The sequence below is a fragment of the Herpailurus yagouaroundi genome, unplaced genomic scaffold (genome assembly GCF_014898765.1).
Source record: "Herpailurus yagouaroundi ecotype Mexico unplaced genomic scaffold, PumYag 67556, whole genome shotgun sequence".
Lineage (NCBI taxonomy): Eukaryota > Metazoa > Chordata > Mammalia > Carnivora > Felidae > Herpailurus > Herpailurus yagouaroundi.
This window is the reverse complement of record NW_024420362.1, coordinates 2,601,170-2,621,458: the sequence shown is the minus strand read 5'-3', so window position 1 is coordinate 2,621,458 and position 20,289 is coordinate 2,601,170. Positions and strand designations below refer to the sequence as shown.

Below are 20,289 nucleotides of genomic sequence, written 5' to 3'. Positions count from 1 at the left end.
CCCAAATACAAAATCTAACAGCACACCTAAAGGAAATAGAAGCAGAACAGCAAACACACCCAAAACCCAGCAGAAGAAGAGAAATAATAAAGATCAGAGCAGAAATAAACAATATAGAATCTAAAATACTGTAGAGAAGATCAATGAAACCAAGCTTTGGTTTTTGAAAAATAAACAAAATTGACAAACCTCTAGCCAGGCTTCTCAAGAAGAAAAGGGAGATGACCCAAATAGATAAAATCATGAGTGAAAATGGAATTATTAAAACCAATCCATCAGAAATACAAGCAATTCTCAGGGAATACTATGAAAAATTATATGCCAAACAACTGGACAACGTGGAATAAATGGACAAATTCTTAAGCACCCCACACTTCCAAAACTCAAACAGAAAGAAATAGAAAGCTTGAAGAGACCCATAACCAGTGAGGAAATTGAATCAGTTATCAAAAATCTCCCAACAAATAAGAATCCAGGACCAGATGGCTTCCCAGGGGAGTTCTACCAGACGTTTAAAGCAGAGATAATACCTATCCTTCTCAAGGCAGCATTCCTTTGATTCCCAAACCAGGGTGACACCCAGCAAAAAAAGAGAACTACAGGCCAATATCCCTGATGAATATGAATGCAAAAAATCTCAACAAGATACTAGCAAATCCAATTCAACAGCATATAAAAAGAATTATTCACTATGATCAAGTGGGATTCATTCCTGGGCTGCAGGGCTGGTTCAACATTCACAAATCATTCAATGTAATACATCACATTAATAAATGTAAAGGTAAGAAGCATAAGATCCTGTCAATCGATGCAGAAAATGCATTTGACAAAATTCAGCATCCTTTCTGAATAAAAACTCTCGAGAAAGGCCGGATGGGAGGAACACACAGAAGCATCATTAAAGCCATTTATGAAAAGCCCACAGCTAATATTATATTCAATGGCAAAAAACTGAGAGCTTTCTCCCTGACATCAGGAACATGACAGGGATGTCCACTCTCACCACTGTTGTTTCACATAGTGTTGGAAGGTGTAGCATCAGCAATCAGACAAGAAAAATAAATCAAAGGCATCAAAATTGGCAACGATGAAGTCAAGCTTTCACTTTTTGCAGATGAGTTGATATTATACATGGAAAACCTGATAGACTCCACCAAAAATCTGCTAGAACTGATGCATGAATTCAACAATGTTGCAGGATACAAAATCAATGTACAGAAATCAGTTGCATTCTTATACACTAACAACGAAGCAACAGAAAGACAAATAAACTGATCTCATTCACAATTGCACCAAGGATCATAAAATACCTAGGAATAAATCTAACCAAAGATGTAAAAGATGTGTATGCTGAAAAATATAGAAAGCTTAGGAAGGAAATTGAAGAAGATATAAAGAAATGGAAAAACATTCCGTGCTCATGGATTGGAAGAATAAATATTGTCAAAATATCAATACTACCCAAAGCTGTCTACACATTCAATGCAATCCCAATCAAAATTGCACCATCATTCTTCTCAAAGCTAGAACAAGCAATTGTAAAATTTGTATGGAACCACAAAAGGCCCCGAATAGCCAAAGTAATTTTGAAGAAGAAGACCAAAGCAGGAGGCATCACAATTCCAGACTTTAGCCTCTACTCCAAAGCTGTCATCATCAAGACAGCATGGTATTGGCACAAAAACAGACACATAGACCAATGGAATAGAATAGAAACCCCAGAACTAGACCCACAAACGTATGGCCAACTCACCTTTGACAAAGCAGGAAAGAACATCCAATGGAAAAAAGACAGTCTCTTTAACAAATGGTGCTAGGAGAACTGGACAGCAACATGCAGAAGGTTGAAACTAGACCACTTTCTCGCACCATTCACAAAAATAAACTCAAAATGGAAAAAGGACCTGAATGTGAGACAGGAAACAATCCAAACCCTAGAGGAGAAAGCAGGTAAAGACCTCTCTGACCTCAGCCGTAGTAATTTCTTACTTGACACATCCCGAAAGGCAAGGGAATTAAAAGCACAAATGAACTATTTGGATTTCATGAAGATAAAATGCTTCTGCACTGCAAAGGAAACAACCAACAACACTAAAAGGCAACCAACGGAGTGGGAAAAGATATTTGCAAATGACATATCGGACAAAGGGCTAGTATCCAGAATCTATAAAGAGCTCACCAAACTCTACGCCCAAAAATCAAATAATCCAGTGAAGAAATGGGCAGAAAAGATGAATAGACCCTTCTCTAAAGAAGACATCCATATGGCTGACAAGCACATGAAAACATGCTCAACGTCGCTCCTCATCAGGGACATATAAATGAAAACCACACTCAGATATCACCTCACGCTAGTCAGATTGGCTAAAATGAGCAAATCAGGAGACTATAGATGCTGGCGAGGATGTGGAGAAACGGGAACCGTCTTGCACTGTTGGTGGGAATACAAACTGGTGCAGCCGCTCTGGAAAACAGTGTGGAGGTTCCTCAAAAAATGAAAAATAGATCTACCCTATGATCCAGCAATAGCACTGCTAGGAATTTACCCAAGGGATAGAGGAGTGCTGATGCTTAAGGGCACTTGTACCCCCTTATTTATAGCAGTACTTTCAATTATAACCAAATTATGGAAAGAGCATAAATGTCCATCAACTGGCAAATAGATAAAGAAATTGTAGTTTATATATGCAATGGAATACTACGTGGCAATGAGAAAGGATGAAATCTGGCCTTTTGTAGCCACGTGGGTGGAACTGGAGATTGTTATGCTAATTGAAATAAGTCATACAGAGAAAGACAGATACCATATGTTTTTTCATATGTGGATCCCGAGAAACTTTACAGAAGACCATGGGGGAGGGGAAGTAAAAAACAACAACAAAAAAAAGTTAGAGGGGAAGGAGCCAAACCATAAGAGACTCTTAAAACATGAGAACAAACTGAGGGTTGATGGGGTTTGGGAGGGAGAGGTGGGTGGGTGATGGGTATTGAGGAGGGCACCTGTTGGAATGAGCAGTGGGTGTTGTATGGAAACCAATTTGACAATAAATTTTATATTTAAAAAAAAGAATAAATGAACTTCTAAAAAAAAGACAAAGGCAGTTCTACTGGAGTGCAGTCAGGAGGGTGGTAAGGCTTGGTGTAAGCAAGTTACAGAGAGAGTGTTGGTGCTGTGCTCGTCCTCACAGAGGGCTCTGTACTTATGCTGTGGGGCAAGGGAGAGAAATGGCACTTATCGGTTCCTTGTTCCTGGAGGGGTCTCTCCAGGATGGATCTCTGAGATAAGCAAATCACCTCTGTACCTTGATCCTCAGGCACTCTTCAGATCACTGTTTCCCTGCTCTGTGCCCACTGGTTGTTTGCCTGCACTCCCTAGGAAAGCAGCTCAGTGCCCTCTCAGCTCTATCCCAGTGAAGCCCACTGACCTTTAAAATTCCAGGCTTTAAATCCTTCTTTTTGCCAGAAGTTATGAAACTCAGTGCCTTTCATTTTCCAATCCAATTGCTATGCGGATTTGTTTTCCCCATGAATTAACTTATATGTTAGTCTGTCTCTGGTCCTTTCTGTCACCATGGCTCTCTCTCCTCACTGCAGTGGCCATGCTCTGTTTCTCTCCTGAGAACTGAGTCTCTGCACCTCCTACCTCCTTCGATGTGACATCTTCTCTGCTTTTAGTTGTGGAGTTTGTTCTCTCAATCCTCAGATCAGTTCCTGGGGTATTTAGGATGGTTTGATAGTTATCTTGTTCCATTCATGAGATGAGGCAGCCTAGCATCCTCCTACTCTGCTGCTCTCTTCTAAGTCGCAGTAAATATTTAAATTGACTACACACACAAAGGTGATGCATATAAAGCACTTCTCAAAGTCTCTGGCCCATAGGCACCTGATAGATGGGTAACAGATGTTGGTTCCTTTTACCCTTAAATGATCATACTACCATTTGATGAAAGAAGAAGAACATCTAAGGTCCTGAAGAACTAAGGTCATGAATAACTGAAGCAAATGGATAGAAATCTTCACCCATTCATAATTCAACAAATATGTATTAAGTGCCTATTATGTGTGAGCTATTGTTCTAGATGGTATGTATGTAAATGTGAACAGAGCAGATCAACAAATCCCCGTACTTGTGTAGATGATGTTCTAGTGGAGAGCAATAAGAATGAGTAAATAAGTAAATGGAGTATATGGTATATTTGAGACTAAATAAGTAAATAGAAAATATAATATATTTGAGATCAGTGCTATGGAGAAAAGTAAAGGTGGGAGGACGTAACAGGAAGTAAGGGAGAGTGGATTGCAAGTTTTTGTTTAGAACGAGAAAGTAACTTTTGAGTATAGGTCTTAAAAGAAGGGAAGGAGCTAGCCATGCTAAAAGTAAAAGTGAAAGCTTCCACTCAGCACTAGCAAAGGCTCTGAGTAAGACACGTGTGGTGATTTCAAAGAGGTAGGAAGCAAGCATGGTTGAAGGGGATACTAACAGATAATAGCTAGAGACACAATCACTGTGGTAATGGGGCCGGATCACTGAGGGCCTTTCAGGTTGTGGTAATAACTTACTCTTTGTGAAGATGAAAAGCTAAAGTAGGCTCTCCTCACTTTTTTTTTTTTTTTCAACTTTTTTTTTTTTTTTTTTTTTTTTTTTTGGGACAGAGAGAGACAGAGCATGAATGGGCAAGGGGCAGAGAGAGAGGGAGACACAGAATCGGAAACAGGCTCCAGGCTCTGAGCCATCAGCCCAGAGCCCGACGCGGGGCTCGAACTCACGGACCGCAAGATCGTGACCTGGCTGAAGTCGGACGCCCAACCGACTGCGCCACCCAGGCGCCCCAGCTCTCCTCACTTTTAATCTGGATAATGATCATGGTCGTGATAATACATTATCTTAATTCTGTAATTCTTTGATCATACGTACTTATCTAATGACTATTTTATAGACAAAAAAGCTGAGACATAAAATGTCTAAGTAACTTCTCCAAGGTCATACAGCTAGTGAATGGTAGTGTCAAGGTTCAAACCCATTTCTGTCTGAATCCAAAGTCTGTGCTCAGTAACTATTCTGATTAGAAATTTGAACTTTATTATATAAGTTGTAAAGAACCATTGGATTCATTGAAGGAAGAGAGTAGCATGCTCATATTCATTTTCAAGAAGCATGCCTAGGTTGAATCATATAGGATAAAATGAAGCAAAGAAAGTGGAATGCCATTCTACCTTCTCATACATTATCTCTACATAGCTACCACTTACGTATAAAAGATGAGCTACCACCTCCTTCCTAAAGTGAGCCCATTTGAGAGTCATCACTTTCTTTGCCACCAACATGATCACTCATTAATTTAATCACGAGTTTATTTTTTAAGTTTTTTTTTTCAACGTTTATTTATTTTTGGGACAGAGAGAGACAGAGCATGAACGGGAGAGGGTCAGAGAGAGAGGGAGACTCAGAATCGGAAACAGGCTCCAGGCTCTGAGCCATCAGCCCAGAGCCTGACACGGGGCTCGAACTCGCGGACCGCGAGATCGTGACCTGGCTGAAGTCGGACGCTTAACCGACTGCGCCACCCAGGCGCCCCTTTAATCACGAGTTTAAAACTTGATTTTTCCCTTTCCCTCATTCCAAATATTCTTTTTCACTGACTTAATCCTGTTTGTCTTCACAATGTGTGTTGAATTTGTTTTCTTCACCTTTTTTTTTACGTATATCCTAGTTATTTTACTTTTAGCAGTCCTTAATATTTGCCACCAAGTTACTCTCCTATATCTTCTCTTTTCTGTACAATTTTGTGTTTTTTCCAATGTTCTGAGCTCCCTGAGACTTCAAAGGTACCATGCATCATTTGTCTCTGATCTTTATTGTTCAGCACAATCCATAGCCCACAGTGGATCACTGGGTGTACTTCTACATTTATATTTGCTTTGCTTCTAACTTGCTTACCCTTACAACCACATGGTGCTCCATTCCTAAGAGACACAAGATAACTTTATTCTGGCACTCACTCCCACCTAACTCTCAACAAATATGATGTCCTGGAAAAGTCTGGGCTTTGTAATCAACCTTTCTGGATATGTATGGGTGTGTGTGTACACTCACACACACACACACACACACACACACACACACACACACACACACGAGTAGAGTTTAATTTAGAAGTATTACTCTTATAAGCCACACAAGTGAGAACTTATGTGGGGAAAAATCTTCATTCAGAAATGTATATTGCCTACCTAGTATGCTTTAGCATTCTCCTAGGTACTTTGGATAAAAATTAAGAAAACAGGGAGGGTCTCTAACCTTGAAAGAGCTCATATTGATTGGAAAAAAAACCTAGTGTGTTAAAATGTTTATAGTGAAGGAAAATGACTCCAAAAAAAGACATTAATTATTCCTAAGATAGAAAAGTCTTCAAACAGAAGTTGATAGTTGAATAGTCTTGAAATATGAGTAGGTATTCACCTGCCATAAAAAAGAAGGGAGAAGGAGGGGGCATCTAGAGAGAACAATATGTGGAAAAGCATTACGGTATGACGTCAAATGGTATGTTCATGCATTTGTAATCAGAACAAAGAGATGGGCATGCCTCAAAAAGCAGCAGGGGACATATTAGAAAGGTAGGCAAGGGACAGATCTCAAAGAGCCTTGTATGCAAAACAAAGAAGTTTTTAGGCTTTTCTAGTAGAAGAGGGTAGACTTTGTAATGAGAACTTTGAGTGGATTCTTACCTTTTCAAAAAAAAATCTGAAAAGTAAGATCTGTGTGGAGAGGCTAAATTTACTAAAATTGTTTAGTTTAAACAACAGGACACATTGAGAAGGGACCTTTCACTCTGTGAGAGTTGGTTTTACAGACGACAGTGACCAGTTATTTTCAGTTCCCACTGAGGACAGAGCAAGAAGAAATAGGTTTAAATCTCAGAAGAGGGGAAAGTTACCTACAGACGGGGTCCTTCACAAAAAGATTGAGTGTGGCAAATGTACATGATTAAAATGTTGTCTCAGGCTCTCTGTGTGCTGGCTTCTATGTGCTCAGAACTGCCTAATTTCAAAGATAGGGCAAATACTAGATTTTCAGGCTTGAATAAAAGTATTTAAAATAAAAAATCTCTTACATGGCAATTAGTTATTCAGATATCTTGCTATCTGCCTAACCTATAGTGGTTGAAATATATTGGAACATGTCAAATGCAAACACTGTTTCATAATATAGCATTCATTTTTATAAGAAAAAAGAGAAACTATCCAAATTTGCTATAGATATTTGCTATTCTGTCATAGGTATCTTATATTCATGTACCATTTCAGAAAGCTATTAAAGATTAGGTAGATACAATTAGTATAAATTTAGTTATTAATCTTTATGAGGAACATTTATTGGTCATATGATTATAATTAAAATCATTCTATACTTTATTAACTGATGGTACTTTATCAGTGACTATAGTGAATTGCTCTATCTTTTATTGTTATCATTAGCTGATGACTCAGCTTATTAAAATATTATAAAGCATTTTTAGCTCTTTCAATTTCCAATTTCTGGAACCACTGTTTGTATTTTTATTATGTGGCAATATATACAAGACATAAGATTATAGGGTGAGTATTTTTTCCATCATCGTTTTGTACCTTATAAAGAGAACTCACATATCTATCTTGTACTTATGCCTAACTGTGGCTGGTGAGAGGGAGACAGGGAAATCACAGGCAGGGTTGCCAAAAGGCACTTGGCTCCTGGTGGAAGCAAACCTTGAAATGTTGACAGTATCGCCACTACTGAGATTTGGGCAATCTGGACAAGTATTATTAGAATATTTGATGTTAATGTAAAATTATCATAATTTAAAGTTAAGTAGATATCAAATGGAAACCAGTTTTATTTCTTAATAAACTAACTCAAACATTTTGGAAGCGATTTTACACATATTCATATTAGATTATATTACCCCAAGAGATGTATATATCCAACTAGTGTACTTGGAAGAGCAAATTATTGGATAAATGCCATTAACCGTTAGAACTTATGAAGGTGAATGTTCTTGGTTGCCTTCTGTGCTGACATTGAACAATACAATAGGTCCTGAGAGAGAGAGACAATGCCTAATGCATGAATGGTGCAGATGCAGTAAGAGAGGCTGAAGACACGGTAATAAAAAGCAAACATACTTTAATAAGTAAAAATTATGTTCCCCTTTATTTAACAGTATATATTTATTTTTAAATGGCTGGGCTAAGGGTCATACATATAGAGAAAAATTACAAAGAATACATATTTGTCACAATTATTCCCTGCCAGTTTGAAACCTTAAAATAGACTGTGTGAAGTTATTTAAAAAATAAATATTGTGATACAAATTTAGCAATTTGTCTCCCATAACAACTAAGATATTTCTCGGTTTGACAAAACAAGCACTTGCCCATGTTTGTCCATGCTTTGAAGGGGATATTACAGGTTTTTTTTTTTTTTTTTTTTTTTTTTTTTTTTTTTTTTAAGCGTATCCATGCTTTGCCTGCAGGTCTTTCTGATTTGAACAAAGATACCAAGATATTTATTTAACCAAAATGTTATGCTTTCATTTATCTTTTTGGAATGTAACCATTGATTTTACTAAATTTCTTAACAGAAATTAAGTTAATGGACCTGATTCTGAATAAATATTTATTAATTAAAAGCTGTTTCTGAAAATTAAGCTTTCATAAGTATACACGCCAAAAGCTGGTTTTTAAATCACCCATAAAATTGACATATGAGCACAATGCTATTTTTCTATTTGTATGTTTTCCTTTCCAGTATTGGCCATGTGCATTTAAAATACTCAAATATAGGGGCACCTGGATGGCTCAGTTGGGCATCTGACTTGGCTCAGGTCATGATCTTGCGGTTTCTGGGTTTTGAGCCCCGTGTTGGGCTCTGTGATGGCAGCTTGGAGGCTGGAGCCAGCTTCGGATTCTGTGTCTCCGTCTCTCTCTGGCCCTCCCCCGCTCATGCTCTGTCTGCCTTTCTAAATAAATATTAAGAAATAATAAAATAAAATACTTTAATATATGTCTTTGTACAATTTGATGTCCTGACATTTAGGTAGGTTTTTGTTGTTGTTGTTGGTGGTGGTGGTGGTGTGTGTGCATCTGTATAGTCTCCACAGTTTATAAAATATAGGTCAATTTCTTTTCCTTCAGAAAGATGTACCTTCTATTTTACCTAAGCAACTAATGTTTTTAAGGTTTAGGAATTCAAGTATTTTGTAAAAAAAGAAAAGAAAATGTGAACTTTGTTATAATTTGTAATATCCAGCATACTGTGAAAATGATACACTTTGTAAACATATACCACCATAATCCCAGGTAAAGACCTCTCTTTAGGAAAATGAGCCTCCCATTGAATCCTTTAGAGTAAACGCCTTGGTTGACACAAGTTGCCCTTGAGGTTTTGATGCTGTTTGTTCTTATTTATAGCTTGTCCTTAAATTGTGTCATTTCAGCCTTATAGTACTTGAAATTGTTAGGGGGAGCAACAAGATAATGCAAAATTTTAAATATTTCACCTATGTGGGATAAAGTAATCCCAGAAATTCTAAAAGAAATCATCATGACCTTGTCACCACCGGACTTGTCAACATAATGCCTCCTGTGGCTTTGTTTTGAGCCTTGAGACTAGTATTTCTTTTAAGTTCTTCATATCACAGCGACATAAATAATTGTTAAAAAGCTGTAGTACAAAACAGATTCAGTATGGATCTGATTGTTTAAATGTGATTTTTTTTCCTCAGTCATTAAAACAGTAAATATTAAATTATTCTGTTAATTCCCTATCTTCCACAGCCTTTCATAAACCTGTTGGGGAAGAGTATACATTTATTCTAAACAGAGTTATCCTTAAAGCTAAAAACCCTGTATCAGTATGAATATCAGTAGGAAAACCCATCATCTAAGGATTATAGAATTAAAACATCCAATAAAAATGAGAAAACTTTATACTTTATTCTATATTTATCCTTTGTTTGTAGGTAAATCCTTGATTTCTTTTGCATCTTAGTCTAGTATGAGTGTTATATTAAAGACAAAGCTTAGATTTTCATCATAGATATTTTGTCCTATATTTTAAAGATTTTTATCATTCTAACTATAGCATCTCTTTTCTAAAGTTGTCTCTGAAAAAGAAATACCATATGTAAACGGAAAAAAAAGTCATTAGAATTATGTGCTCAGATTCTATTTTATTAATTTTTTTAACGTCTTATTTATTTTTGAGACACAGAGAGACAGAGCATGAATGGGGGAGGGGCAGAGATAGAGGGAGACACAGAATCTGAAGCAGGCTCCAGGCTCTGAGCCATCAGCCTAGAGCCCGAGGCGAGGCTAGAGCTCATGGACCGCGATATTGTGACCTGAGCTGAAGTCGGACGCTTAACTGACTGAGCCACCCAGGCGCCCCTCCAATTCTATTTTAAATCAGCATAAGAAGTTTTCAGTTTTTCTTTTTTGATGGCCTATCCAAGTAAAGGAAAACAAAAATTTACTTACTACTTTCCATTAATTTGTATCCGTAATGGTTACAAATAAATATAAAAGCTCACAAACAAATCCAGCTTTCAGTAATACATTTCTGTGATAAAGCAAAAACAAATACTGACAACATAAGCACGCATTAACTAAGACTGTACTTAACAGTACTTGAATTAATGCTCTTTTCTCAGAGAATAGTTCATTTTTTGCCATAATAATTTAGACTTTTAAAATCTATATATTAAAATTTAAACTTTCTCTTTTTTGGGTCATCTTTCTTTTAAAATATGGTGTTCATTTTAAAATATAGAGCACTGTTGCTAGACCCCATTAGGGAGCTACCAACTAACTTTTTTTAAATTTTAAATTAATTATAATGAATTGAGTTCATTTATTTCACTTGTTGAAGAAAAGGTCTATATTCATATTACCCAAAATATTGTTATTTTATTCCAGATCAGAGATACTAAGTCAGCAGATCAAAAAACAACCCTCTTGCATTTTATTGCTGAAATTTGTGAGGAAAAATACCGGGATATCCTGAAATTTCCTGAAGAACTAGAACATGTTGAAAGTGCAAGCAAAGGTAATTGATTTGTAGCTTTTTTTGAGACTATTCCTCGCCTAAGTATTATATTTTAAGCGGTAATATTAAATAAATTTATTAACCATATTTTTCTGTTTATGGATATAAGAAAAGCAGGAAGATAATTTCCATTAGCATATATTTGACAATATAGTGCATTTTAATGACCTACTTTTTACTTACTTAATTTTTTAATACTGCTAGGTTATTTGAGCTTTCATATCTCTTATGAGATAGTATGTTCATTCATTCATTTCATAATCACTTAAGTGTATATTGTTTGCAAAGGAACCATACCATGGGGCTTTTGATGATATCAATATGATGGTGGGACAGTTCTTGCTTGAATATATTTAATTTCTAGAAGGTAAAAAAAGACATATATCCACATAGTTTATAAAATAAGGATGAATATGAGAAGTACTACACAAAAAGATACTGTACTATAATTTAAATGAGATAAGAAGTTCCTTTTGAATATGTAGATAAGAGAAGGCTTCCTGGAAGAGGTCAAAGTGTGAAGCATGAGCACAGGATTTTTACAGATATGGAAAAGAGGCATGTGAGCAAATAATATGAGTAAAAAACAGTGGCACAATATGTTAAGATGGGTGAAAGAATGGTTGAAAGTGAGATTATATATGTGGAGAAGGAGAAGTACATCTTCCCTCAGGTAAGAAAGCCATGCCATAAATCTTGTATTTGAAATCACACTATATTAATTCCGTTTCTCTATAACTCTGAGGATTTTCAGTAAAGACTCAAAAGCATATACATTTCCCAAGTTTATTAAAAACCATATAAACCTGTTAGTGTTCATTGAAGGGGGAAAAAAGTATGTCTATGAAACCCAGAATATTTTTTGTATAATATTGTTCAGTGGTCATCTCTGCCTGTCTGGTATTGTCAATCAAATCCTGAATGTATTTCTTTAATTTAATCCAGTGTGTCTCATTTTGTGGTCCCAGGACCAGAATAACAAAAGAAGACAAAGTATGACTCCATAGTACTTTCCTTTTTGTTAAAAAAATCTTAAAGATATGATGTAAAATTATACTCACTGGCAATTGCTTTTCTAAAGAACTTCTATATCTTGGCCCTTACATTTAAAAATACACCATTATGACTAGTCATATCTACTACTAACATGTAACTAATGTGGGATAATAGCAATATTTAAAAAAAATTATAATTGGAAACATGAGAAATGTCACAAATAAGACCAATTCTGAAATTCGATCATGTCATCCTATTATTACTGTTTGATTGCCCTCTACCATAATTTTTTTCTAAATTTTATTTGTCCAATATGTAGATTCAATTCCAGAAAGATAATGAGAAGTATATCAATAATGTGTTTAAATAAAATGATGTTAATTTTATGATGATGATTTTTAGTTCTTAATTTTTAAATTTTTAGTTCTTACACCAAGGATACTTTAGATCAATATATCTGATAACCATTTTTATTCAAAATAATCTTGGACAACTGTAATGAAATGTATAATGAAGTTTATATCAGCTTTTATTTTTAAGTCTAGATACTAGTTTATCTATCTATCTATCTATATGTATATATATTTCTATATTGTCATATATTTGTGTCTCTGTCTATATCATTTCATACATACTTTTAGCCACCACTGCTATTGATGAAGGTAGCCTGTAGATCACAGCCTTCTGAGTTAGATATTATAAAGTTCTAATCCTAGCTGTATAACTTAGTTCTATAACCTTGAGCTACTAATGTAACTTCCCAAGTTTTGTTTCCTCATTTGTAAAATGGGAATTATAGTAACAAGAAGATCACGAGTTGACGTGTTTAAAGCATTAAATAAAAGGCTTGGCACATAACTAAATATGTAGCTGTTGCTATACCACTATCTTTATTAGTAGTAGATATCATATTCGATATACTACTACAAATATTGTAGTCACTGCCATTGTCTTGTCAGAAGGGGATAATCATAAGGGTACCTATAGTTCCTACAGTTGCAGCCAACTATGTATTATATCCAGTTCTATTTGTTTCCTGTGTGGGGGTTTTGGTAAATCCTTTCATATTTTTCTTTTACAGTATCACCAACTTTTTTCTTCCTGTCTATCAAAAGCAAAATCTCTGTTGTACTTTGATTATTTATGCTTTTCTGTGTTCTTCATGCCAGTGTTTTCAAAAGATTGTTGCGAGAAATCCTCTTCCTATCTCACTGTTTGGGCCACAGCAATCCCCATTCTCAAGTTATTTTGACTTGTTTTTTCACTTTCCCTATGAAATTCAGTCTCAACTTAAATTCTTAAATGCATTCCACCTTTTTGCTTCCCTCTTTAATCTCCTCCTAGTTCTCATTTCAGTGTGCTGAGACATATTTTCTCTTGTGCCATTTTATTGCTTTCTAGTAATCCTGCCTCTGTGTATGATTTCATTCTGCATCCCATGCCTAGAAATCTCAACTTCCCTGTCCTCTAAGACAACTATCATTTGTCAAAACCCTGTTCAGAATCCATTTTTTAAATGTTTTGCTACTGAATCCCTAGGAGGAAATACTCTGGAATTTAGTCTACAGAGAATAAAAACAAAACATGGTAAAAGGTCAGCCAGGTACCTCTTGTTTACGTTTCAATACTTTTCCTTAGTATTTGAATCCAACTTGTCTTGTTTGCTTATTTTTGAGTTCAAAGTTGTTTGAAACACATTCTGTAACCTCTAGAACTGTGCATAGCATGTATATAGTCAAATAGTAAAAATACAAACAGATGAGCACTATATAATTCATTTTGTTTGATGATGGGCTATCTTTATGTGAAATGATAACCTTAAAAAAAAAGAGAAAGAGAGAGAGGCAGACACAGAATCCGAGGCAAGCTCCAGGCTCTGAAAGAATTGGCACGAGATTTTCAGTGTGCTAGACAGAAAAAATATGCAGCCGAGAATCCTTTATCCAGCAAGTCTGTCATTTAGAATAGGAGAGATAAAGGACTTCCCAAACAAACAAAAACTGAAGGAATTTGTCACCGCTAAACCAGCCCTACAAGAGATCCTAAGGGGGACCCTGTGAGACAAAGTACCAGAGACATCACTACAAGCATAAAACATACAGACATCACAATGACTCTAAACCCATATCTTTCTATAATAACACTGAATGTAAATGGACTAAATGCACCAACCAAAAGACATAGGGTATCGTAATGGATAAAAAACAAGACCCATCTATTTGCTGTCTACAAGAGACTCATTTTAGACCTGAGGACACATTCAGATTGAGAGTGAGGGGATGGAGAACTATTTATCATGCCACTGGAAGTCAAAAGAAAGCTGGAGTAGTCATACTTATATCAAACTAGACTTTAAATTAAAGGCTGTAACAAGAGATGAAGAAGGGCATTATATAATAATCACAGGATCTATCCATCAGGAAGAGCTAACAATTATAAATGTCTATGCGCCGAATACCGGAGCGCCCAAATATATAAAACAATTACTCATAAACATAAGCAACCTTATTGAGAAGAATGTGGTAATTGCAGGGGACTTTAACACCCCACTTACAGAAATGGATAGATCATCTAGACACACGGTCAATAAAGAAACAAGGGCCCTGAATGAGACATTGGATCAGATGGACTTGACAGATATATTTAGAACTCTGCATCCCAAAGCAACAGAATATACTTTCTTCTCGAGTGCACATGGAACATTCTCCAAGATAGATCATATACTGGGTCACAAAACAGCCCTTCATAAGTATACAAGATTGAAATCATACCATGCATACTTTCAGACCACAATGCTATGAAGCTTGAAATCAACCACAGGAAAAAGTCTAGAAAACCTCCAAAAGCATGGAGGTTAAAGAACACCCTACTAACGAATGAGTGGGTCAACCAGGCAATTAGAGAAGAAATTAAAAAATATATGGAAACAAACAAAAATGAAAATACAACAATCCAAACGCTTTGGGATGCAGTGAAGGCGGTCCTGAGAGGAAAATACATTGCAATCCAGGCCTATCTCAAGAAACAAGAAAAATCCCAGTTACAAAATCTAACAGCACACCTAAAGGAAATAGAAGCAGAACAGCAAAGGCAGCCTAAACCCAGCAGAAGAAGAGAAATAATAAAGATCAGAGCATAAATAAACAATATAGAATCTAAAAAAAACTGTAGAGCAGATCAATGAAACCAAGAGTTGTTTTTTTGAAAAAATAAACAAAATGGATAAACCTCTAGCCAGGCTTCTCAAAAAGAAAAGGGAGAGGACCCAAATAGATAAAATCATGAACGAAAATGGAATTATTACAACCAATCCCTCAGGGATACAAGCAATTATCAGGGAATACTATGAAAAATTATATGCCAACAAACTGGACAACCTGGAAGAAATGGACAAATTCCTAAACACCCACACGCTTCCAAAACTCAATCAGGAGGAAATAGAAAGCTTGAACAGACCCATAACCAGCGAGGAAATTGAATCAGTCATCAAAAATCTCCCAACAAATAAGAGTCCAGGACCAGATGGTTCCCCAGGGAAGTTCTACCAGATGTTTAAAGCAGAGATAATACCTATCCTTCTCAAGCTATTCCAAGAAATAGAAAGGGAAGGAAAACTTCCAGACTCATTCTATGAAGCCAGTATTACTTTGATTCCTAAACCAGACAGAGACCCAGTAAAAAAAGAGAACTACAGGCTAATATCCCTGATGAATATGGATGCAAAAATTCTCCATAAGATACTAGCAAATCGAATTCAACAGCATATAAAAAGAATTATTCACCATGATCAAGTGGGATTCATTCCTGGGATGCACGGCTGGTTCAACATTCACAAATCAATCAACGTGATACATCACATTAATAAAAGAAAAGATAAGAACCATATGATCTTGTCAATTGATGCAGAAAAGGCCTTTGACAAAATCCAGCAACCTTTCTTAATTAAAAACCCTTGAGAAAGTCGGGATAGAAGGAACATACTTGAAGATCATCAAAGCCATTTATGAAAAGCCCACAGCTAACATCATTCTCAATGAGGAAAAACTGAGAGCTTTTTCCCTGAGATGAGGAACACTACAGGGATGCCCACTCTCACCACTGTTGTTTAACATAGTGTTGGAAGTTCTAGCATCAGCAATCAGACAACAAAAGGAAATCAAAGGCATCAAATTTGGCAAATATGAAGTCAAGGTTTCACTTTTTGCAGATGACATGATACTATACATGGAAAATCCGATAGACTCCACCAAAAGTCTGCTAGAACTGATACATGAATTCAGCAAAGTTGCAGGATACAAAATCAATGTACAGAAATCAGTTGCATTCTTATACATTAACAATGAAGCAACAGAAAGACAAATAAAGAAACTGATCCTATTCACAATTGCACCAAGAAGCATAAAATACCTAGGAATAAATCTAACCAAAGATGTAAAGGATCTGTATGCTGAAAACTATAGAAAGGTTATGAAGGTAATTGAAGAAGATATAAAGAAATGGAAAGACATTCTGTGCTGATGGATTGGAAGAATAAATATTGTCAAAATGTCAATACTACCCAAAGCTATCTACACATTCAATGCAATCCCAATCAAAATTGCACCAGCATTCTTCTCGAAATTAGAACAAGCAACCCTAAAGTTCATATGGAACCACAAAAGGCCCCGAATAGCCAAAGTAATTTTGAAGAAGAAGACCAAAGCAGGAGGCATCACAATCCCAGACTTTAGCCTCTACTACAAAGCTGTCATCATCAAGACAGCATGGTATTGGCACAAAAACAGACACATAGACCAATGGAATAGAATAGAAACCCCAGAACTAGACCCACAAACGTATGGCCAACTCATCTTTGACAAAGCAGGAAAGAACATCCAATGGAAAAAAGACAGTCTCTTTAACAAATGGTGCTAGGAGAACTGGACAGCAATATGCAGAAGATTGAAACCAGACCACTATCTCACACCATCCAAAAAAATAAACTGTAAATGGATAAAGGACCTGAATGTGAAACAGGAAACCTTCAAACCCTAGAGGAGAAAGCAGGAAAAGACCTCTCTGACCTCAGCCGTAGCAATCTCTTACTGGACACATCCCGAAAGGCAAGGGAATTAAAAGCAAAAATGAACTACTGGGAACTTATGAAAATAAAAAGCTTCTGCACAGCAAAGGAAACAACCAACAAAACTAAAAGGCAACCAACGGAATGGGAAAAGATATTTGCAAATGACATATCGGACAACGGGCTAGTATCCAAAATCTATAAAGAGCTCACCAAACTTCACACCCGAAAAACAAATAACCCAGTGATGAAATGGGCAGAAAACATGAATAGAGACTTCTCTAAAGAAGACATCCGCATGGCCAACAGGCACATGAAAAGATGCTCAACGTCATTCCTCATCAGGGAAATACAAATCAAAACCACACTCAGATATCACCTCACGTCAGTCAGATTGGCTAAAATGAACAAATCAGGAGACTATAGATGCTGGCGAGGATGTGGAGAACCAGGAACCCTCTTGCACTGTTGGTGGGAATGCAAATTGGTGCAGCCACTCTGGAAAACAGTGTGGAGTTTCCTCAAAAGTTAAAAATAGACCTACCCTATGGCCCAGCAATAGCACTGCTAGGAATTTACCCAAGGGATACAAGGGTACTGATGCATAGGGGCACTTGTACCCCAATGTTTATAGCAGACTCTCAACAATAGCCAAATTATGGAAAGAGCCTAAATGTCCATCAACTGATGAATGGATAAAGAAATTGTGGTTTATATAAACAATGGAGTACTACGTGGCAATGAGAAAGATGGAAATACGGCCCTTTGTAGCAACGTGAATGGAACTGGAGAGTGTTATGCTAAGTGAAATAAGTCATACAGAGAAAGACAGATACCATATATTTTCACTCTTAGGTGGAACCTGAGAAACTTACCAGAAGACCATGGGGGAGGGGAAGGAAAAAAAAAAAAGGAGTTAGAGTGGAAGAGAGCGAAAGCATAAGAGACTCTTAAAAACTGAGAACAAACTGAGGGTTGATGGGGGGTGGGAAGGAGGGGAGGGTGGGTGATGGGTATTGAGGAGGGCACCTTTTGGGATGAGCCCTGGGTGTTGTATGGAAACCAATTTGAAAATAAACTTCATATGTTGAAAAAAATAGAAACAAAGAAAAAGATAAGAAAAATTAAAAATTAAAAAAATTATATAACATAAAAAATAATTTAAAAAATTTGACAAATGGATCAAGGTGTAGTTTATATACACAATGGAACACTACGTGGCAATGAGAAAGAATGAAATCTGGCCATGTGTAGCATGTGGATGAAACTGCAGTGTGTTTATTGTACGTGAAGTAAGTCAGGCAGAGTAAGACAGATACCATATGGTTTCACTCATATGTGGATCCTGAGAAACTCAACAGAAAACCAGGGGAGAGGGTAAGGCGGAAAACAGAAAGTTACAGAGAGGGAAGGAGGCAAACCATAAGAGACTCTTAAATACTGAGAATAAGCTGAGAGTTGATAGATGGTGGGAGAGAGTGGAAAGTAAGTGATGGGCATTGAGGAGGGCACCTATTGGGATGAGCAGTGGGTGTTGTATGGAAACCTATTTGACAATAAATTACATATAAAAAAATAAAGTACCTTTCCTTTTCAACTATAGAGACATTGATAAGATGAAACTAATTCCGTTAATGACTCAATTATGTAACCCATAGTGTACTACGTATTACTACTAATACCTTTTTGTCTCATATTTTTGGATTTTTGGAACCCAAGTATAAATTTTGATGGCGTAAAAATCTTTTCTCTCTTGTATAGCAGTTATATTTATTTAAGTTGTGTAGTATAGTTATAGGCCTCAAACTAACTGACCAAAAACATTTGTTGAAGTGTGAGGAAAACTGAAGGTATGAAATATGTGGAATCTGTGGAGAAATTCGTTTTATAATCGTGTTTATTCTTTAGCTAAACTTCTAAAACTTTATGTTTTAGAATAAACAAATCTATAGCATAAACTTAGCATACTTTCCTCGAGCTCTGTTAACTCAGAGATTTGGGGGAAACACATAATTTTCATATTAAAACAGATATATATTATGGAATAGAATTCAAAACTACATGAATTTTTTAAAATGAAACAGATGACTTCAAAGAAATTTCACACTTGCAACAGATCCCTAAGGGTGTGTGTTCAATCTTCTCTTCCATTAGGGGCACTAGGGTGAGAAAAGTTTATGAAGCATTGCTTAAAGAATTACAGAATGGTTTTGTTTTGGTTTGGTTTCACTTATTTATGTATTTAGTTATTGTGGCCAGGAGGAGGAGGCAAGTAGGCAAGGTGAGGGAGCAGATTACCTAACTTTCTTCTAAATAGACATTCTCATATCCCTTATGAAGTTCAGCATCAAATACTACATTGTCATTTTATTTCCAGTGAAATTAATAAAACAGTATTGCACTGGTCATTTTATTCGAGGTTGAATTTAAATCTTCAGGTCCTCGTATTCATGTTTGACATACCAATGAGTCTGTAGAAAGGAAAAAAAAACCTGGTTGCTATAGAGACTCTGATGTCTTTAAAATATTTAAAATACTTTTGATAAACTACAATTACCTTTTCCCCAATGATTAGGTTTAAAGATTATATGTATACTGTGTGTGTAATTATATATAATACATATATATAGTATAAAGCATTGCTGTTTTATGAGTCATATTTTATAAATCCCTCATTCTTCTCCCCACCACTGTGGCGTTCACTTTAACTTTGAGGTGTAAGGATTTTTACAGTTGATTAAAAACCTCTAGGGTTGAAAAGTAAAACAAAAAAAAAAAAAAACAAAAAAAACAAACAAACAAACATTAGTGTTTTCTAGGTTGGCTCCAGGGATTAAACCAAAAGATTAAAGTTTAATTAAAACTCTTCCATTCAATGGGGAAAAATTGTATTAACATATTTGAAAGCACTATTAATCCTTAGGATTCACATAAATATGAAATGGGTTTCACTTCAGTTAATTTAGTGTCATCTTACAAGATAAAAGCTGTCAAGTTTCCTATAAACAGTGTTAATTTATTATGAATTGAATCAATTATTATAAATTTTAATGACCAACTATACCTTTTGATATCTCTCATCTTTCCATGTGATATTAGTAACTCTGATTAGTTTTTTTATTTTTATCTACTCTGACCTCTTTAC

At 35.9% G+C, this 20,289-nt stretch overlaps 1 protein-coding gene across 4 annotated transcripts in view; it reads left to right on the top strand.

The window, feature by feature from the left end:
* The window catches only part of DIAPH2 (diaphanous related formin 2), a 1,032,498-nt gene that overhangs the window by 518,429 nt on the left and 493,780 nt on the right, over positions 1 to 20,289 (top strand). For all 4 annotated transcript variants that reach the window (XM_040467675.1, XM_040467674.1, XM_040467672.1 and 1 more), the window contains one exon: positions 10,957 to 11,086. In XM_040467675.1, coding sequence (XP_040323609.1) covers positions 10,957 to 11,086 — 130 coding nt within the window. The remainder of the gene's footprint in view (positions 1 to 10,956; positions 11,087 to 20,289) is intronic.